This window comes from Mugil cephalus, chromosome 17, assembly GCF_022458985.1.
Source record: "Mugil cephalus isolate CIBA_MC_2020 chromosome 17, CIBA_Mcephalus_1.1, whole genome shotgun sequence".
Classification (NCBI taxonomy): domain Eukaryota; kingdom Metazoa; phylum Chordata; class Actinopteri; order Mugiliformes; family Mugilidae; genus Mugil; species Mugil cephalus.
Genome location: NC_061786.1, coordinates 2,422,084 through 2,445,205, shown reverse-complemented (window position 1 = coordinate 2,445,205; position 23,122 = coordinate 2,422,084). Strand labels below are relative to the sequence as shown.

At 42.3% G+C, this 23,122-nt stretch overlaps 1 protein-coding gene across 1 annotated transcript; it reads left to right on the top strand.

Annotated features, from left to right (window-relative positions):
* The first annotated feature begins 6,317 nt into the window (after positions 1-6,317).
* On the top strand, positions 6,318-22,452 carry rin3 (Ras and Rab interactor 3). The gene is given in 15 exon segments (XM_047611733.1): positions 6,318-6,459; positions 6,462-6,522; positions 10,511-11,054; positions 11,841-11,952; positions 12,077-12,149; positions 12,470-12,561; positions 13,802-14,888; positions 15,953-16,133; positions 16,241-16,412; positions 16,724-16,845; positions 17,008-17,194; positions 17,744-17,875; positions 17,994-18,160; positions 20,801-20,915; positions 21,383-22,452. Coding segments are annotated over 15 exon segments (3,402 nt in total). The 5' UTR covers positions 6,318-6,440; the 3' UTR covers positions 21,721-22,452.
* Positions 22,453-23,122: the final 670 nt, after the last annotated feature.

Sequence of the window (23,122 nt, the reverse complement as noted above, 5' to 3'; positions counted from 1 at the left end):
TTATTGTTCTGTCTTTCACACTCCCCCTTCTCTCATTCCCTTCTAGATATAGTTTGACCTGAGCGGGTTACCCTTGGGAAATCATCACCATCATACGTTTAGAAATTAGGTAACAAAGGAGAGAAGGACAGGAGGAAGGACAGATCTATCTATCTATCTATCTATCTATCTATCTATCTATCTATCTATCTATCTATCTATCTATCTATTACACGTATGTGTGTTTTTCAGTCTCCCACACACTCTTTTCTTCACTGGCTCACTCCATCCCTCTTGTAGCCCTCTCAGTTTGCCCTCTACCTCCCACTCTTCACCTCAGCGTTAATGCAACACGCATCACCGTGGAGGCGGCAGGGAGAGCGAGAGAGACAGAGAAAGAAAGTGCTACAACGGATACTCACGTATAGTACAGTGCAATTTTGAAGGCATCACCATTGGCAACATCATTTGACCACATACAGCTGTTTGGTTTCGGGGGGGGGGGGTCTATTTTTCATTATTAGGAGACACTATAGAAGTAACATAACTAGTTTTTGCATTTGTGTTGAAAGATTAGGGAGGAAAAAAGGACAGAGTGGTTAGCAGTGGCAGCAGCAGTCACATACTAAGGAAACCTACACCTATACACCACCTACAGAATTGCCTAACTTAATCCAAAAATACAGATTAAATTAAATGAAGAATCGACAGTGCTGCGCCGGTGGTTTGATTGACAAGTGACTTCAATAGATCAGAAATACATAGCAGTACCACTTGAAGACTGCAAACCCTAGCCAAGGCTAAACACACCTCTACAGTGAGTATTTGTATCAAGGATTGTGATGAACTGACCATTTGTGAGGTGAGATTTCAACATAGGCTGCAAAGCATTTTACTGTACGCTGTAAAAATGAGCGTGACATTTATCTCTGGTGGTGGTCTTTAAGTAATGGAGATATTGTGTGTGGTGAGTACAACAAATGGTTGAGAGCGTGAAAGTTCATCTTAACCTCAGAAAAAAAACAGCAATTGTGTTCCTGAAAATCATTTCCATGATATATATAACAATAGACGAAAATGGGCAACCATGTCCAGAAGAACTGAAAAATATAATCATCCAGACATGTTATTTACTGAATCAAGAGTTGGCAGCACTTTTTTTATTGGCCAGTTAAACTGTGACAGGGCCAAAGGTTTGGATTATTTTTGATTGTATGAAGTGAAGTCTAACATCAGACTCAATTTTAAACACTGGGTAGAAATCATGAAATGGAAAGAATGCTGACAAATACCATGTATCATCCACAGCCTTGTTAAAATTGGGCCAGTCATTTCCTTAGTTTGTGTGATTGATGGAGACAAAGACGGACTGTTCTAATGCTGGTTTTCAATGCAAACCCAAGTGATGTGTATGTGTGCGCTCTTGTTTTTATTAACTTGCGACAGATTTACATGGAACATGTTATTCTTGTAAGGGTGTTAACATTTTGAGAGTTAAAACATGTTAAGCTAAAGTAAGGGTTGCAACTGGATTGTGGTTATGATTAGGGAATGCATTGGAAGGTCCTCACAAAGAACGATGTGGGTCTGTATGCCTGTATATGTATACATCTTTACAAGGCTGTTTGATGATTAAGACTTGGTTTTAGGGTAAAGATAACAATTAGGTTTGGGTAAGGGCTGTGGTAAAGGTTAGGGTTAGGCACTCAGCTGAGATGGTTTGGGTTAGGGGCTAGGGAATGCATTACAACAATGAATGTCCTTGCCAAGATAAACAGAGACAGGGGAGAAAGAAAGAAAGAAAGAAAGAAAGAAAGAAAGAAAGAAAGAAAGAAAGAAAGAAAGAAAGAAAGAAAGAAACATCTGTGTGGAGAAAGTGAAGATTGACTGTGGCTGAGAATCTGTGTCCACAGTGGACAGCTGGGCATGTTGAGTCTGATAAGACCAGCAGCTGTGAGAGCATGAAGCGTGAAGTCACTATAACTTTAAAACGCATCTTTGTATTTTTAGTCTGTCTCCTGATGTGTTATAGCCAACGACAGTTAAGGTTTGAGATTCATCTAAAGCTACAAGCATAGTCTTGTAATCCAAGAATTGAAGTAGTGGACACACAGAATTTCTCATGGTTGTTTTTACTGTGCAGGACAGGTGTTACCAGCTTAGTACTTAAGAAGACTTTGATTCTAAGCAGCATCTTCATGCTGACACAAGGGTGTTGAGGTTGATCATATTTATGACTCTGGATTGGTTATGAGTAAAAGTAATGAATCATACCCAGTGTAGTGTGGTAAGTGTGGTCAATGTAGTCCTCCTTCCCTCGGGCGTTACCAGGAAAACCAAGTTATGGTTTATGAAAAACTTAAAATTTAGATGTAAAATGCATACAAATATAAATTAAAATTCTCAAGGCAGATTCTATGGCCTCAGTCAGTCGCAGTCAGCAGTTCAGTGTCAGGAGTGTAGGTGTATTCCTTCAATGGGGGAAAGCTCTTTTTCTCCCTGTCCACTCAAACTAGTAGGAAAATGCCTAGGTACGCATACAACAGTCTGGCAACAGCTGTGTCATAATTCCACTGGGATATGCTTGACACATAACTCATTCGCATTTTTGAGGGAGCTCCTCAGATGAGACTGCGGCGAATTATTGTTTGGTGGTTGAATGTCCTGGATAATAACTTGCGATACGGCAACAGTTAAAGTTACATTACAGTACTGATTCCCCAATGTCTCCTCCAGCAAGGGGGTTTGATTTGTCCAGTGTAATACTAACAGTATCACCAACCTTTAGCATCTATTGTATGTAGCACCAATATATGCTATGTGTTACTGTGCTAATATAATAGATAAAATGGACACAAGCATGCTAGCATGCAGATATAAGCATTCATCTCAAAGCACTCCAAACATACTTACATCTCTGTTGACTGTATATACCGATCAGGTATAACACTATGACTAACTATTGTGTAGGTCTCCCTTGAGTCTGCAAAACAGTTGTGACTTATCGGAGAATGGACATGGGCCTTCTGAGGGTGTCCTGTGGAGTCTTTGCCTTGTGCTGTCAGGCTACATCCTGCTGGGGATGGCTGCTGCCATCAAGGAGTGTCATTGCTATCGGGTGGGGGTGTCTGGTCTGGTCGAGATGGGTGCTACATGTCTAAGTAACATCCACATGAATACCAGGTCCTCCCAGCAAAACCCAAGATGGTAAATATTATTTACTTCCCCTGTTTTACCTGACTTGCTGAGTTTGCTGAGTTTGTCATCACTGAAGTTTCCTTTGACTAAATTTCCCCTAAACCTGTTTAACTTAGCTGTGTAAATGCTACTCTTAGCACCACCCTGTTGTCAGTGTAGTTATTAAGCTATAAAATGTCTATTTTTAGATATGTATTATAAATCCCATAAGGGTATGTGAATCATATACGGCCGATATGGGGCTTTATTATCCCTATTTGTCATGTCGATTTCCATCAGGAGGTAACCTCATGCTGTATGAGCCGACAGCTGCTCCACTCTTTCATCACTCCACAATGATCATCTTCAGAATGCTGAAACGCAGTCAAATCCTGCAGCCAGTCTCTGGTAAACAAGTGAATCACCTAAATCAAATGCCTGGTATCTATTTCAGCTGAGACAGAAAACAGTCTTGGTGTTCAGTAAGTAGATAAAAGGCAGAGTCCTAGTTAGAAACCTACTCAGAGGCATCACAGTAGGCTTCGGGCGCAGCATATGGTGGCCTGTAACTGACACATAGTACAAATCAAATTTTCACAGTATGAGTTGCCAAGCAGACCAGAAGGCCAAAAGAAATATGTTGTAAGATTTCTAACGTAACATATACCACACAATATCACAACAAAAAAATAACTGTATACAGAATAGTGATTGGTAGACAACGGTATTGACTACTGTATATCTACAGAATTAATGGTTCTGTAGGTTGGGTAATAAAAAATGTCATTCTAATTAATAGGAGATGGGATGTAGGTGAGTGGAATTACAGCCTATGTCTTAAATATAAGAAAACGTTCACTACAATCTCTGAAGTTGATTGTTTTTATCAGTCTGTATTTATTTTGTCACCCTGTGTTTAGGCTACTTGGAGTCATTTTCATTTTCAATAACTTTTGCTATAAATAAATGTGTATTCATCTTAAGCTATGCTCATTATGTGTGCATACCTTATATACCCTACACCCAATTTGTAGGGGTGAGGTTGAGAGTTCAAGTGTGCGTGCAGATTCAAACGCTGACTGGCTGATGATCAGAAGGAAAAGTGTTTAACACTTTAATGAAAAGGGCTGATGAACTCAACGCACTGAGGTGACTGTGACAGTCCCTGAGCAGACCATCAAATGCACATCATGAGCAATAATTGCACAAGCACAGGCGTACAAAATAACACATGAAATCTGTCCACGCGCCATGAAGAACACCCTGCACATGTCCCATCAAATCATGTTACACGCATTAACATTTACTTATTTCAAATAAATGACAGCACATTAGATTTTAATTAGATTTTATGCATTTCAGATATCATGTACTGCTGGATTATTCAGTTTTGGACAATCCCCAATCCACCCCCTGGCTCCACTGTACTTAACACCTGAATAAAATTGCTCTGATTAAACCCACAGATCATTTTAAGTTGTCTCTGAGGGGATTTTCAAAGAGCAGATAAAGTTAAGGATGAGCAGCTAAACAGCTAACACAACTGCCTTAGAACTTGCTAATAGTTTGCAGTTTATTCTGCTGCCCCCAAGTGGCCAAAAAAATAAATCAAAACGCTTTACTGCTGCCGTTTAATATTTAAGAAGAGCAACTTCAGGACCCTAAGATGATGGTGTCAGCGTTCAGTGATTCACGATTATTAGCGATATCAGTGAATGCAGCATTAATATTTCAGGTCAGAGTTAGGATTCCCCCCTTAATTTATGTTTAGTGAAACAGCCCCACGTTGTGTTGTTGTTTTCCAGACTACCACAACTGTAACTACGGTCTATGGTGTTCTGTATCATAGCTCCATCCAGTGGTTGCTCACTGATGCTGAAAAGTCATCTTCACGCAAGACTGTCACGTTCATCTGAAGAGAGAAAGAGAGAGAGTCTGCAGAGTGAAACCACTTATGGTCACTGTTGTTCACACAGGAAGCAGGTGCACAGAAACCACACATGGCTGCTCTGTGACTGCACGGGCGGAACATGTCTACATGTGCATGTCCGTGCACCTTTACGACGGGGGGGCTTCTGGGGTGCAGTTACCTTTTCACCACAATACTGTGTGATGATTTAAATGTTTCCAATTCAATGTTTGGCTGGAACACTTTTGAACCTGGTATTCATATGGATGATACTTAGACATGTAGCACCCACCTGGAGCAGACCAGGTACCCCCACACTATAGCAATGACACTCCTTGATGGCAGCAGCCATCCCCAGCAGGATGCAGCCTGACACAGGCACACACACAAAAACAGTTAAAAAAACTGAAGAACAACACAAGGTGTTAACCTGGCCTCTAAATTCACTACATCTCAAACTGATCAAGTATCTGTAATAATCCACAGAGGCCCCTCCCTTCAACCCATAGAACCCAAAGGTCCCCACCACCAACATTCTTTTTCTAGACACCACAGGACACCCTCAGAAGATCCATGTCCCCTCTCTGATGAGTCACAATTGTTTTGGAGGCACAAGGGAGACATAGACAATACTGGTGTGGATGGTCCTAATGTTATGCCTGATTGGTGTATAAAGTGTTCAGAAAAAAAGAAGGAAAAAAAACAGTGACAAGGGGAAAAGAAACAAGTAAATGTGAGGAGGTGGGGAGGACCGAAAGCAGCCAGATCATATTGTGAGGGTTACAGGGGGAGGTGAAGATGGGGCAGGGAGGAAAGAGGGAAAATGGAGGGAGGGGTGGCAAAAAAACAAAAAAAAAAACAGTGAAGCTTGCAAGACACATTCCGCAGTTTGAGAGGGGGAGCATCTGGAAAACTTAAAAAGTAGAGGGGAGGGGAGAAGAAAGAAGAGGAGGTGGCTAAAAGAGCCCTCGGGCCACACATACAGGATGTCACTGGAGTCGTATTTCAGCGTGAGCTTTTGAAATTGCAAAGATAAGTGGTAAAAGTGAAATGATTAGGTTACTTTATTGCTCCACAAACGCAGCAACACTGAGATCAGCTGGAGCGCAAGAAAGCATTAATGCATGAGATAGAAAACCTCAGAAGCACGTCATGAATAAATTTAAAAAAAGACAGACAGAGTAGAGGAACTCTGACCAAAGTGCTCGGCCTCTTCCTGTCTGACGATAGCTCAGGAAGTTGAGCAGCAAAAGCTAAGGGGAGGGCTGACAGAGAGAAACATATTTTCCCTCTGCCTTTTAGTTTTTCCTTATTCAGTCCTGCTCTGATCAACAGGAGGAGGAAAAGGGGGGCCGGAGAGTAGGCGTGGCTTTCAATGGAGCTGAGAGAGACGGACCAGTTGAACACTCAATCTGTGGAGTTATGATGGAAGCCAGCGTTGTATCCCAAGACACAAGGTACGTTTGGGAGTGATATGCGGCTATGTAGCCGAGTGGAAATACAGTGCAAGGACTGTAGTCTGTAGGAACAGGGGGATGGTGTAACTGTCACAGAAGGGAGGGGGGGTGGGGGGTCGAAAGTCAGACAGCCAGAGCAGGAAAAACAGATGTGATGACTCATTGACTAATAGGTCAGTGGTTTTTCAGTGTATAAGGAATTTGGATGTTGCACCGAGTCAGGTTTCGAAAGCATGAACGCAAAAGAAAACGCAGTGAAATATTCTCTGAATGTTTAACAGGTGGAGTCTGTTGTAGAATCCAAATGGTTGAAAGTTGCCAGTGGGCTTTTGAAAGAGGTAGACAGACCATAATTAGTTCAATTTCAAATATACACTGTCCAATGCGTATTTTGTATCAGTGTTTGCGTAACTTCCTTTAGATTTTAAACATAAGAAGTTGATCTGCGAAAATCAGTTCTTGTCATGTTTTATTTGGACTTCGATCTTTTCCGGTGCGGAATAACTATGGGAGTTCTGGTCACACTGGGGTTGTTCATTTTGTTTATAAAAGAATTAGCGCCATGAATATTCTGACACTTAGGATCCTAAAGGAATTTTAGATCATTCAAAATCACTGTTACACACATTATTGATGCTGCCACTTAGACTAGACTGAAACTGCAGTATGAATTCTTGCACATAAAAAACTATTTAATAGAAAAGTAACATATACTTACATATACTCAAAGTATCAGAAGTAGCAATGCAGACAGTAGCAGACAACTGGTGCATTACTCCATTATTTTATTATAAGTAATACAAATAATAAAATAAACAATTGCAGTGGGTTCGTAATACTTAGTATACTTAGTATTACTGCGGTTGGGTGAGCTCTTTTATATATATTATTATATAATGTTAACTAGTTTACATATTGTGGAGTAATTAGAGCTATAGCAGGAATTGTATTGGAGTATATCTTTCAGGCAGCAAAGAAAGCTGACATCACACTTTTAACACCAGTGCTCCTCAAAGCTTTGGGGAAATATTCATTCTAAATGCTCCCTGACCACATCTGTAGTAAATATGAGTACGTTGTGTTTCCAAAAGGCTTTAAAAATATAAGTCAGAATGTTCCAGGATGTCTGAGCTGCAACTTTTTACAGACAACCACATTTCACAGCTCTGAAATATAGCTGACCCAACGGTTTTTCTACCGTTCTCCTGTGAGCCAGCGTGACGCGTTTGACACTAACAGGCCTTTTGGAGTGTGTTGTGGAGTCATATGATTTCCTCAGCTTTGCGGGCTGCTCCATTTTAAGTTATCAAAGTCAAGACTTGAATCAAAGTGGCATGAAACATTTCAGCAGATGGAATTCTGTATTTATTTGGCAGAAGGTAGCGCCGATTTGAAACTTCTGCCGTGAGTTGAGTGGATTAAGCGGAACAGCTGAGGTGTTTACAGATGTTGCAGAGGCTTCGAGGCATGTTGCTGGATGAGTCTGGGGCTAAACAGCCTCCTGGCCGGCCTCAGGGCTGGGTGAGAGGCATTGTATGTGATGGCTTTCAGCCTCCCTCTCATCTTCTCTCTGTCACTGCCTCCACACTGCTCGGTACCATACCCACCACAGAGTTTGCATTTCTCACTTCTTGCCCAGTTTCATAGCACCCCACTTACAAATGCCACCTCTCTAGCCCACGACACCAAAGACAATAACACCGACACAGCTACACAATAGAGGAACATCTGCAGCACCCGCAACACCTTTTCCTTCTCCTTGGTGTTGGTTCAAGGCTTGTTGGTAGAGAAGCAGCAAGAACCTGAGGTAGTCAGTTACTGGACTTAACTTGTGCTCATCAATGTAGAAGTTCATCAAATAAAAGAGAAAATTGACTATTTCCACTGATGTAACATTTCATAAATTACCTGCTGTAATCTGCACCAGTTAGGTAACTGAAGCTTACAAAAGCAGAAGTGAGCCTGATCAGGCATTGAAGCAACTAGAATAAGAGATGTCTCCACAGTGTTTCCTTACTTACTGTGCTTCTGTTTTCTATTGACTGCAAACACAACAATTATGAAAATGAGCCAGTTAAAACACACATGCTGGGCTAGATAGAATGGATGTAGAGGGTGAACAAATGTAGGTCTTTGAGTTGTTTAAAGGAAAACCACCAGAACCACTAGAGCTGTGTTCTTTGGCATCTAAAGGCAAAAATAGAAATAGTTGACAGGCTGTTGTCCATACTGATAGCTAGAAACTTGGAAAAAAAAACAAAAAACAGTCTGACTACGGGAGACAGTAACCATCTCGCTTTGGATGATGCAGCTTTCATATGTTGAAATATAGGCAGGTCTAATATTATTACTGACACCTGGCAGTTGATTCTGGCTTATAGAGACCATGTCTGCTTCCTCACACCCCTAAATTATATGAATCAAAAAACAGAACACAACAGGAGAGTTAAATGTGGAAAGTTAAAGACTACACGTCTCTTCTCTTAACTTCTATTACAGAGGTAACAATTCAATTTGTCTCACTGCAAACCTGTCTACAGCAGGAACTAGGGCTGTCGCAGTGCACAGGTATTGGCGATAATCATGGTATTAAAAAATGAAATTTAAGTATCGTGTTAAAAAAGTGCGAATGATAATATGGTTTCAGTTAATGTTGTAGTTAGTTTAGATGTTGCACCTTGTGGATCCTCTGTTTATCCTTTTTATTTTCACACAGTTGCACAGTTACTGTTATTTGGGGTGCAGTTCATCTCCCAACAGAGAGAAAATGACATGAATAAATATATAAAGATGCATTTCCTGGGTTATGTACATGTTTGTTGATATCGTGATAATATTGTAATCATGAGATTTTTCATTCACGATAAAGTCTGATATTATGACAGCCCTAGCAGGAAAAATACATCTGTATAAATGAATCACATGCCGCTTACTGATGTGTGTCTGTTGCTTCTGATTCTCTTCTCCTCTCCCCATTTTTCTTCCATGTCACAGGCAACCTTGAGTTCTGCTCAAGGTTGCCTCCTGGTAACAGGAATGTTTTTTTTATCCTTGCCACTCTCTCCTTAGTGTTTGCTCCATATACCCGCACTGCTCCTAGCAGTGCCTTTGTTTCACTCGACACCCCTCTGTTCCTTCCTAGTGTTAGCTCACCATTGTCACAGGGTTCAAGATGACGAGTAGAGAAAAAAAGAGCCGTTAACCTTGTGTGCCTAGTAGTACTAACCAGCAGCTAACTGACACTACAGCGCTTACAGTGCTTTCACATCACGGGCAGTCCCGGGTCGGACCTCCCACTTAAAGAGCTGTGTTTCCTGTTTTTTCCTCCCTCTACTTCATGTCGACAACAACATTATTATACATTTAAGTAGGGTACACTACGAGGTAAACAATGGACAGCCAAGCCGATAAAACCCCGGGTCAATTGCCAGGTCATTCAACTGGGTTTCGACACGGGTTTTTTGTTCAGTGTGAAAGGGCCTTTAGTCTAGTCTAGTTAAGTCTAGTTCCAGCATCAGCAGACAGCTGGTTTTAGTGACATTTAGTTCTGTTCAGTTCCATTGAATGTTGCAGTAGTCATTAGCCCGTCAACCAGAAAATCTTTCCCACTGACACATTTTTTAATTTTTTTGTCAAGCTGAATTTGTTAGTAATTAAATGTCTTTTTATTGGAGAACTATCCAACTATGTGGAGCACTATATTTATTCCTCTGTAACAGTTGAAAGTTAAATGCATCTATTTGTTTTGGTCTCTCCGTGGTCTTAGTTTTTATATAGGTTAACCTTTTTAGCCAAACTATGCAACACATTCCCTAAAGCAAACTGTTGGCTGTTATTCTCCACAAACAACAGCCCCAGTCATTCACATCATGTGTCACAAACCTCATGGAGCAAGTGTTTTCCTTGTCCCTGCAGGCGTGTTCTAGGGATAAATCCTACATGCAGTTTCCATCCATAATCATTAGCTTTTTTCTCATTTTTTCTTCAGCCCTCTGACAGGAGCACTTGGTACACCATCAGTCCCACCATCTTCTCCCCTTTCTCCGCCTTCGTTGCCCTCACACCCTCCAGCCAGGCCATGCCGACCCAGGCCACCGCCTCCTACAGTGAAGTCCTCCCAGCTGCCCTCGCGGCCTCCTCTACCTCCGTCCACCCCTCCATCCCTCCCTCCTCCGCTCCCTCCCGTCCAGGCGCCCCCTCCGACGATCACCTCCAACCCTCTACTCCCATCTTGTCCTCCTCCTGTCTCTCCTGTGGTCTCCCCTCCTCCCCTGGCCTCTCTCCAGTCAACGGCCTCCTCTGATCTCCCGCCCTCTTCTTCTCCTCCTGCTGCTCTTCCTCCTCCATTATCTCCTACAGTCTCATCCTTTTCATTCCCCCCTCCTCCATCTCCCCCTGTTATCCCCACATCCTCACAAGCTTCCTCGTTGCTGAGTTCCACAGATCGGCTGGCTGGGAGCACCTCTGTTTGGCAGCCCAAAGGACTCACCCAAGACCAAGCCACTAGTATAATGGAGAAAGAGACAGCTGGGGTGAGACGCACATCTTCACACACTCTTTTCACTGTTGTCTTTTGACAGTCAGCCAGAAGACTTTAGTTTGTCTTCTTATCCTGCCGCACACGTAATTTTGTAATGGCTTCTGTGGAAGTGGGTGGGTTCATAAGCAGCTCATCATTAAAAGTGGAAATCCCCTAACGGGGCTGTTTCTAATAAAGGAACGGTTCAGCATTCTGGCAAGGTAACGATGTGTTGTATTCAGTTTTGAAGTTAGATGACAAAATCACAGTGTCTGCACGTGATTCGTCCACGCGAGTGCGTTAAAGTAAAGCATTGTGAGTGGGTGACCTACATTTTGGCAGCACTCAGAGCCCCGCAAACAAACACTGTTCTATGGCGCATAAAACTGAAGAAAATAGTCTCAAGTGTAAAGCTGTGCTCCGCTCTGCTGCAGTGTGCCCCTGGTGTGAGTAGACAGCCTCTCTGTTCCACCAGGTGAGACAGACAGAAAACAATACGTTATTCCAGGGAGACAGCTGGTCTACAGCAAAATCTACCACCTCCACCACACAGTTTTACTAACTAACATGTAACATCTCATTTTTTTTAGTTGTAGTTCATGTTTTATCTTTGCTGTGAAAAATGTATTAAAATTTGATGCAGGTTTAAAATATAATCTAAAAACAGAAGATTGCATTTGTGCGTACTGCTTGTTTTGTCCACATGCTCTGCTGCGCTGCATTACTAAAACCGGAGTCAGCATATTTCTCTACCTTGCCTGACCTCAAACTTAACAGGGTATCACGCTGGTATTTACAGACATTCCTGGTACACAGTACAGCGGACAAGGCCACGGCGATATCAGTGCGGCTGCCTGACGAGCAGGGAGCAGCGCTCGTACGCAACCTGGACGTCAAACAACACAGGACGTGTATGTGTTCCACGCTAGAGCAACCTCTGCTTCCAGCAGCTATGATTAAAACTTGAGTTTGTTTAAATACAAATTGCAAGTTTTGCATGTGGCAAAGTCAAACAGGAATTGCTTTCTCTCTCAGTTGTCCACTTAGATGGTTCCTCTCTGGTGTTTGACGACATCTTCAAACTGATCTCCTTCTACTGTGCCAGCAGGTAACACACAAGTGTACATGTGCATATGTGTACAGTGTAGTATGAACATATACCAAAATATCATGTTTACACTACATCCACCCAGGAGGAAAGGCTTCTCTGCCTTTATACTAAATACATGAGCAGACTGTTGCATATTAGTAATTAAACAATGCAGATACACCATGTACACTTAACAGCACGTGCATTTTCTCACAAATGAGATGTAACACACAAGACATGCACACACACACAAACATAAATAGAGCAAAGGCACAGACATAATATGACTACCTGCTTAAATGCTGTGCTGAGTGTATCTAATTTAATCTACCAATCAGAGACATCCTAGCTGTCCCCCTGAGGTTACCACAGGCCATTACCACGGCAACTACCAAGGAGGAACTGGATGCCATCTCTGCCATGGGTGCAGGTACATGATTTTATGTTATTAGGGCATTAAAGTTGGTCAAGTCCCTGAACTAAATAACATACAATGGAATATGTATCAAGAACTTGGTTAAGCTGAATTGTTTAGAATAGAATAGAATATAAACCAATGTTGGCAGGCTAAAAAAAACATACAGACGAAGAACGAATGCACATTTTGAAGTATGAAGTATGAAGAATATGAAACCACTGAGACGAGCAATGTCCGCGTTCAGTCACCTTACAATGAAGGTTCCAGTCACTGATTCAAGTCACTGCACTGCTCCCAAACCAAACAAGAAGGTGGTCAACTCGTGTGCTAAAATACACACTGTAAGTAGCACAGACGACTATAGAAATATGTCCAGGGGACACCAAAAAAGTAATGAAAAGCCTCTGAATAAATATTTAAATATTCAAAGAGTGCAAAAGAACCCTGTATGACGTCAGATTATTTGAAATAACAAGAAAATTAAATAAAAAAAAAATTAAAAAAAAAAGTCTTATACTGATCATGTTATTTTAAAACTGAATTAACTAAATTCCAACACCAAAGACAAGTAATTAATGTCAGTTACTCCAAAGCCGTGAAATTTGTGCCCTAGCCAGGCTTATCTCTTACTGGGGTTATATTTCCATTGTCGTTTGCAATTCTTTGCAGAGCATAGATTGTCAAAATAATACAGACGTTTTCTTACTTTACTTGTCCTTTGTCTGTTTGCATGTGTTGCAGACGGTGTGTTGACCTCTCTTGACCACCGTACTAAAGTTTATGAATAAATCACTTTATCCCATTCATGTGTGTGGAACCAGGGAGCCAACTATCAGCTGACAAGCTTGGTTAATGGTTGAATGTAGTGGACATGATTCATGGGAAACAATAGGGAATCATCTGGAAGTCTGTAGCCTGCAGAGGCTTCTATGGTGTATAGACCCACTGAGAAACTGACCCTGGAAATAAATGGGTGCAGAATACAGTAGCCAGATCCTTGATAGATTCAGGACTGGAATAATAGTCCAGCACATAAATCAGTGGTATTGATTTTGGCATCTCTCAGCAAGAGATTGAATAAGCATACATTACTATCGACTTGAACATGATATTAAAATAAACTGCACCTAGCCAAGGTGAAAATATATTCAAGGCAGAGATGTGTGACTGGAACACCCCAAACTATCCAGCAAAAAAGTGATAAATAATACGAACAAAGCAAATTTCTTAACACTGACTACTTGTTTTGCAGATTTCTGGATGTCTGATCTGAACCAGCAGAGTAAGAACAAGGACCTAGCTTTACAACAGAATCTCAACTTCCAGTCTAATATGTATCTGCACGTCAACCCAGTCACTGTGGAGGAGAAGCCCAGCAAAGACCCGAACCCTCTCTCCAGCTCCAAACATGATGCAGTCACTAATCAAAACAGCGCCTCCTCCCTGCTGAATGGAGAAGTGCCACCGAACGTCAGCCTACAACTCAAAAGTCTGACTAAAACTACATCCAACCCGGAGGTTAAATACAAACGCCCTCCACCCAGACCCCCTAGCCTGGGAACAGGGTCTGGGATGGGTCTCCTCTTCTCATCTCCCCCCTCCCATCAAACATTACCTTCTGCAACGCCAGAAGCTGAGAAAAAAGAGGAAGGAAGGGGAGGAGTAGGGGAGAGAGAAGAGAGGAAGTTAGTGTCAACATCACCTCCTCCGCCGTCGAGACCTCCTGTTCCCTTGCAGAGCCGAGCTGCTCCTCCCCTGCCTCCTGCTCCCGTCCGACGCACCTCTTCCAGAAAAAGCACTGACCGAGAGGTAGGAGAGGGGACAGAGAGAGAGAAGGGACAATATCCTGCAAAGAGAACTGAGAGAGAGGAGGGTGGAGAGAAAGGAAAGGAGAAGACAAGAAGTAAACCAGGTCTGCTGGGAGACGGTACTGAGCAAGAGAGCAGCAGCCAACAAGAGGTGGATGTTAACAAGGACAGGGAAAACACGGGGAAAGAGGATGAGAAGGAGGAAAAAGAGGTGAAAATGGAGAAGGAAGATAAACCAAAAGCCAGCCCACAATGTCCACCATTGGTAAAGAAACCATCCCGTCCAGTGCCTCCTCCAAGGACAAAACCGTGTCTCCAGGAATCAGCTCTGTCCTCCAGCCAGGCTGGAGCAGGACTGAACAATCAGAGTGCTGGGATGAGAATCCCCCCTCCTCCATCCCCAGCACGGCGTCCAGATGTGTCACTGTACTCACCACAGGGCAGTGCTGTCCTGGGAACGGACCCGGACTCCTGCTCCAGTAGCACAGAGGAAGAAGGAGAGCAGAGCCAGGAACAAGAACCACAGCCCAAGTAGGTCTATGTCTGTCCCACGGATGCATTAAGAGAGATGGACACAGTGCAGCCACTTACTGACAGTTGACTGAGGTGTCCCCAGTGCCTTGAAAACTCAGACTGATTCATTAATTCTGATGGCTGAGTGAGAACCTATGGGTGGGGAGGAAAAAAACGAATGAGTATGTGCTGTGCACAAACTTGCTAACCACTCTTTGAATCAGTAGTAGTTTAAGTTTTATTTAGAACCATGTGAGTGACTGGCAACAGTGTCCAGACCAATGTGTCTCATCAGTTAAATGTCATAGCATTCTATAGCAATGCTGTGATTTTACACTGATCACACTTAAATATAAATACAGTCACACCACATAACTAGGCAAATAATTTTATAACAGAGTGGATGTTGTAAAGGGAACCATGTTAGGCTTACAGTATATGCCCAACAAATCATCTGAACTGTATTTTGCCATGTTCAGTATTTGTGTTAGTGGGAATTTGCCGGAGCTTTTTAAACAACTCCACACATCTGTGGTCTTAAAAGGCACTTTGGCGCTGTGGCAATTATCAGAATTATGTCAGATGTAGATACCTGACTATTCACAAATACCACTGGTGTACAGTATATGATAGTGGAACAGATCCCAGGAATAACTGGGGCAAAGTACTGGTCCTGAACAAATCCACTATCCCCTGGTCAATGTTGCTATATAAGTCATGCTGTATCTTCTTACAGAACATATAGTTTGCAGATGCCAGGTTTTTACACCAATGCTGCTTAAGTTGAATTATATTTAAGCAAAGAAAATTATATGTGCTATACGTTTTCATTAAAATGACTCAAAATATCAGTAGATTTTCAGATTTGGGTCATGAAAGTGGACAAAGAGAACCCACAAAACAATTTCTTTTTAACATGAAATGAAAGTTTATCTGTGGAGAAGTATTTCCAGATGTATTGAGAGTCAGTACATAAGTAGGTAGGTGTAGAGTAGGTGTACAAAAGAAAAGGTGATTGTGACTGTGTTGGTCAAAGCAGGGGGTTGAATGCAAACTTAATATTTCCATATGTTTATCTGTAGTCGGATTGCAGGGAGCCGCAGCCCCAAAGCACCAGTAAGGAGAACCCCCACCACTGTTATGCTGGACAGAGCTCGCTATCGCCTGTCAACCGTCCTCACCGGACTCATCAGCCATGACCGGCGTCTCACACAGCGCATCGTGGAGCTGGCCAGGGACCCCCTGAGCTACTTTGGTAACCTGGTGAGTGCACAGATACGGGAAGCTTCTGACCTGTTTGGTATTTTTAGTTCAATTTCTGACACCAACACCCATCGCATTTAACCAAAGTGTTAATGCTTTGCATTTAGGTAAAAGAGCACCGCGCTTTCACCTTGGAAACAATGTCAAAACACACGACCTCCACTGAGCTGTTACAGGAGATCAGGCAGATGATGACTCAGCTGAAGAGTTACCTTCTGCAAAGTACAGAGCTGCAGGCCATGTTGGAGCCACAACACCAGTACACTCAAGATAAACTAGGTAAGTATTAATAAAGTTATACTTTGTAATCCCCCTCTTTTTCAGTTCTTTATTAGTGTTATATGGAACTAGCTTATGGTAATTTACTAAAACCGCCACTTCCTTCTACCTTTTTATATGCTACAACATCATGTCTTGTGTGGGTGAGAAGAAAAAAAGACACGATTCAGCTTTGACAGCCACAGTCTGCCTTCCTTGTTATCTTGTATTGCCTGTGATTAAGGTCTTTGAGTTAGTGGGGTTGCTGTCAGCTGTTGGCTATGAGCAACATGGAAATAAGCGTAATGAATATTGTCTGCGTGCCCTCACAGAGAACATAGTAGAAGCTGCTCTGTGTAAAAGTGTCCTGAAGCCACTGAGGGAGCCAATCTACCAGAGTCTGGAGACACTGCACTCCAACATCGGCAGCCTCAAACAACTGGCACAGAACCAGGTGGGACTGGACATGAGCACTTTTGCAGTGGTAATATTAATATTAAGTGAAATAAAATTATTACCAATACACACAGCTACAGCACTGCAGTTGCAATATATGTATAAAATTTTCAGTACTGTACAATACATTTCTATAAATATGTATCGTTGTGTGTGTCAGTCCATTGTCCTAGGCAGCACAACGACGGCATTAGGAGTAACTACAGCTGTCCCCGAGGCCTCTGCCATGGAAAAGATCAGCCTTAAACTGAACAAACTCCATCTAGAGTATTCTCCTCAAAAAAAGATCGAGCTGCTACTCAAGGCCTGCAAGATCATCTATGACTCTATGTCTGTCAGCTGCCCAGGTCAGATCATCTATCAGCGCTTTAAACTCAGACTAGTATTTTTTATATATTTTTTGGTTACATAAGTAAACACACTGTGCGTCACCTGAAGATATGTTCGCTGTGTCATACATTTGTTCCAGGCATATATTAAGAAAGATTCGATTCACGTCATGCATTTGGCAATCTAGGCAGACCTTTAAGGTTTGTTGTCCAGCCTATGTGTTCTTTTTTTATTGGGCCTAGTGACTCAAATAGCTTAATTCTGACAAATTGTGGTCATCATTTCTCCTTTTCCAGTTAGATCATTTCCAGTTAGAAAACTGCAAGAATCATAAGAAATGAAAAGAAAGCACTGATGCTTTTTCCAAAGTGATTCTACCCCGACTGGTCAAAAACACACTTTAGTACTTTACACTTTACATCGATTAGATTAGTGTGGATACAAGTCTGTGTGCAAAGTAAAGATTGCCTCACAGCAATGAGTGTTTAAATGTCAAAATAAGCTTCCTCTCTGGAGTTTACCCTGTGAAAACATTTATGTGTGTGTGTGTGTGTGTGTGTGTGTAGGGCGGGCTCATGGTGCTGATGACTTCCTGCCTGTAATGATGTATGTCCTGGCTAGATCCAATCTGTCTGATTTGCAGCTCGATGTTGAATATATGATGGAGTTGATGGACCCATCATTAACACTAGGAGAAGGTACACTCATTTCATTTTGTATCTTAAGTACGTATTCATATATGCAGCGAAACATGGAACATGGAATTTTAATCATTGGTGACCATTAACAGTGAAGTGTGTGTGTGTGTGTGTGTAGGTTCCTATTATCTGACCACCACCTATGGAGCGCTGGAGCACATAAAGACATTTGACCAGCAGAGGTCAGCAACACGGCAGCTCAGCAGAGAAGTTCAGGACTCCATCCACCGCTGGGAAAGACGACGCACGCTCAACCAGGAACGCATGTCTCAAGGATCAGTTCAGGTACACACACACAAAGAACCCATCATCAACAATGGGATGTATACAGAAGATGTATGTGCTGGATTTGATCTACTGTGACTGACTGGCGACCTGTCAACAGTATCCCAGTTGAGATAGGCACCAGCTCCCCCTGCTCTGAAAACCACTGTGTATTCTGGATCAGTTGTACAAGTCACAGTCAGACCAAAACTAAGTAGCAGAAGATTAAATCATCACTCTTTGTTCACTGAGAGACAGACAAAGAATCTTCATCGCGTATACAGAAATGACTAAATAAAGAATTTAAGACCACTATCCAGTGAAAAGAAGGCTGTTCTTCCTCTGTGTTCCCAGAGGATGAGTATTTTGTCCAAGCCATTTCTCAGGAGAGGAAACAAGTCCACATTTCCTGATGAATCACAGTTAAATATTTTGAAGGAGCAGAATGATGTATGTAAGGAGACAACGAGGAGAGAGGATAAATCCACTGTGACACAGGGTTTTGGGATGTCTGTATATCAGTGCCACACGGACCAAGGGGAAGTAGCACTCCATTATTCAGAAGATCTCAGAAGACCCACCTTGATATCAAGATTCTGCATCTAGAACACGCTGCGGATTATTTTTTTATCATGGTCTTTGGTTCTGTGTGTCCTGTGTTGTGAAATGGGATTGATTGTGATTTCCCCATATGAAGCAAAAGAACCACTTGAGGACCAAAGAAGACCAACACCAAGATACAGTTAAGTATTAGGGCCACCCATGAGAAAAAAATTAGAGGAGGTAGATTTTTTTTCATCATGTACTTTGAGAAAAAAGTCAAAATTTCGAGAAAAAAAGTCGAAACACATTGTCATAAAATAGACCTTCAAACGGGCAGTACCATATGCATATAAGAAATGGTCTTGCTTTTATATAGCACTCTTCTACCTATTGGTACTCAAAGTGCTTTTGCAGTCACGGACACACTGGGAGCAACTGGGGGTTCAGTGTCTTGCTCAAGGACTCTTGTGCATATGGCACATTCTGGGGATCGAACCACTAACCCTTCGGTTTGTGGACAACCCGCTCTACCTACTGAGCGACAGCCGACGATACCGCCAGTAGCATTGGGGCTTAATTAATAATTAATATTAAGATATATTGCTGATGTATTATGTTGGACTGTTGCATATCAGCAGTGGCCTGGATATTGTCACACACTGTTGCCCTGTCCGCTGAGGGAGTTTCACATCATTATGTAATAATCTGCCACATTTTGTAATAAAAATCTTGAACGCAATATGTAATAAACTTTGCTGCATTTTGTAATAAGTTGTGCATAACATTATGACCAAAGTTGTTTTGCATCAGTTATTACAAATTGCGGGTGTTGCACTTTTTTTATGTGCAATATGCATATATATATAGCAACTCATATAGCAACTCATAATATAATAATGGCTCATAACGTAATAAAATCACGAGCGCATGATGTAATAATGGTTTTGCACATAATGTAATAACTTATTACATTATGAGCCTTACATAATGTTATAACAGCTCATAATGTAGAAATGGCTCATATTGTGAGAAAACTGCTGCATTATCGTAATCCCTTGGTTTTGCATAGCACTTTATCAAAGACACTCGGTTTACATTGGATACAATGTTCATTCAGTCACCCTGGTCCATAAAAGTTATCCACATAACCAGTGACAAAGGGCAGACCTGGTGGAGTCCAATTCTCACTGGGAACAGGTCCAACTTACAGCCGGATACACGGACCAAACTTGCGCTCCTTTCGAACAGGGACTGAATGGCACTTAGCCAGGGGCCATGCACCCCACAGTCCTGGAGCACTCCCACAGGATGTCTCTGGGGACCCCTTTCATGCTCCTCTGGGGACGCAGGGGTAAGCCTTCTCCAAATCCAGAAAACACATATGGAGTGGCTGAGCGAACCCTTCCAGCACCCTAGTGAGGATAAAGAGCTGGTTCTCCTCCATGTGAGCTTGATCCGTTTATATATACTTTAATGACAGAGTAAACATCTAAACAAACCGGCATAAGAAAGGCGTCTTTGTAACCAAGGCAACAACACATTAACTGCTTTCCTTGTCTTCTGAACCGTTCTTTGTCTGACCCTTGAGCGTAGGGGGCAAAATACCCCGGACAGCATAGCCCCTAGGATCCACTATGGTAAGGTGACGGTTCAAGGAAGAGAAAAACACTTATCCTCACTAGGGTCGCGGGGGTTGCTGGAGCCTATCCCAGTTGTCATTGGGCGAGAGGCGGGGTACACCCTGAACACGTCTCCAGGCCATTGCAGGGCATTTGCATGTCCATGTCTCCTGACATTTCAGTGCACCGGTGATGTTTGTGGCAGTAACATTCATTAAGAAATTTTTTAGTCACTTGAACTCAACCTCAACTGACCGTTCACTTGAAGACTAAATTACTGACATCACAAGACGTTTCTCAAAAGGTTGACTAATATTGTCAGTTGCAGAGACAGAGAGTCTCCAGTGCTCTTAGACGTTTGGTTATACTTGGAAAAAAAGAACTGAAAACTGAAGTAGCAAAGCTGTCAGCGTGACAGTAATCACTTAGACAATCTCAAGCGGAGATGACTTCATTCAGATATATTTGTCTAACCTGTCCGTGCGTGTGTGTTCTCTAGGACTTCTTGACAGTGTGTTGTCCTGAGATTGGAAGCAACCCAAAAACTCTGGGCGTCCTCCCCACAACAACGATCCAACAGCTTACCGAGCAGTGTGCCACACGCTTTGAACAAGGTACATGCACAGTTTCAAACTATCAGAAAGTGGAACAACCAGGATTATTTAAGGAACCTGAGAGAGAGAGAGAGAGACTGAAAGCAACAGCAATACAAGGTTAAATAAAAGTAATTTTAAAATAAAATAAAATTGACACATACAATAAAATAGACAAAGATGATTCAACATGGTATAATTAAATAAATTTTAAAGAACATTCCAAGTATTGAGCTGTAAAGTTGCTGTTTTTTTTTTGTTGTTTTCTTACTTAAGACACAGCTGTGGCATCTGTTTCTATTGCTTATAATTTTCCTGCTAAGCTAGGCTAAGCACATACTTACTCCGTGTATCCTCGTTAGCACAAAATTGTAACAGGTAATCACTAATGTTGCCACTCAGCTTAGTGACTACCAGTGTTTTCTTAGTGTGACGTATGTGTTCTTTGCATGCAAAGAATGAAATGCCTTGTTGTTTCTCTTTCCCAGACTCCTACATTCTCAGTGTGTATATGAATGACGTCCACCAGCCCCTGGCCCCTACAGATATTGCCCTCAGTGTTAAGAACAGCTGCCAACCAGGAGCCTACTGCTTCGTCTACCACCCTATCGGCCAGCCCAACAGCCAACCCCAGCGCAGCTGTCCCACTGACCCACCCCCAGCTCTGCCCCCAGTCCCGCCCCCAGTTCCACCCCCAGCACCACCCTCAGTTCTACCCCCAGTCCTCCCCCCAGCTCCCCCTGCAGAAAGCTTCCTCCCAGCTGACATAGCAACCGTCAGTGCTGCGCAGCCAGAGGTGGAGGAGGAGAGTCTGATTAGCTTGTAACTGGTGCAGCAGCACAGAGACAAGTGCTGTATCGCTATGGTAACTACACCGCTGTGGCTGACAGTGTTATTGTGGGTGACTGCATCGACACAAGGAAGCGGGGAGCAAAATTTAAACATGTGTCTTGATGTCAGGTCTCCCATATCTAATTGAAGACCAAACAAACAAAGCCCAGCTGTTGTGGATTAGTGCAGGCAGGGTAACACAAAATATAGTTAGTGATGAAACAGGTGTAGGACCACTTATTTCAATTAATTTAATGTGAGTTCAGTGTCTGACTGGTCTGATGCTACGTTCTACGAGCATCAACAAAGAGAGCAGTGACAAAATGAAATGAAAGAGGTGAAAGACTGATTTTGTATCCCAGCACGGGGTCTGGAACTCCAGGGACTGCAGGAGGATGTGGTTTCCTAGAATGTAAAAATACATGTAATGGTGCACATGCTATAGTGTATGATCATGTTTATTCTGTCTATACTCTACGATACTGGGTGTTAATCTCTCTGATGTTCTAACGTTCTACTTCAAGCAGTAGTGGGCTGGTTCTGAGTTCAGTCCACCACAGTTCAGTAGATGAGTATTGTTCTAAAACACCTTAACGGGGAAACAGCTTTTGAGTTTTTATACATAAAGCATAGATAGCAGTGATGTGGTCCAAAAAGTCAACAAGTATCAACAAGTTATCAACTCTTATACTGATTGTGTTGTAAATAAACCAGCTTTTTTAACTTGTTTACGCTGTGTGTTGGTTTTGTAGACACTAAAGTAAAGTTCCTACAGTATTACATTATCATTCTCTATTGGTGTGACAACCCTTCTCATGTGATGTTTTGTCTTTATTCTATTTATATTATCAAAACTATGAAGAGACACAAAATGGAACTATAGTTAGACAAACCGCGCTGTATAAAAGTGTTTGCTCCCCTCTGAATTTTCAACATTTCTGCACACAAGTTATTCAGTTTTAGCAGATTTTCACACATGACCCCATTTTGCGGCAGTAACAGCAACTAAACATCTCCCGTAACTGCTGATCATGGGCTGATTTTCCTAATAATGGGTAGGGTTTGAAGACTTTCTGAATCCTCTGAATGTCTTGTAACGATGGATAGTACTTGTGGTCCACGCTGACCACAGAAATTGATCCTTGTCTATAAATATCATTTCCTTTTGATGAACCCCAAAACAATTTAGTGATGGGGACCCAGATGGGAGTGGACAGGATTTCTGATGAGAACATGTGGAGCGTGAGGTGACTCAGGCATCGTGTTTGAAGCTTGTTATCCTTTGTAAAATCTGAGTTGCGGAGCCATTGTTAAGGCCACCTGCTTCCTGTCTGCAGGTCATTATTTCCAACAAGGCCTATAACGAGGTCCTTAAATGGTGACAAACTTCCTGCCAC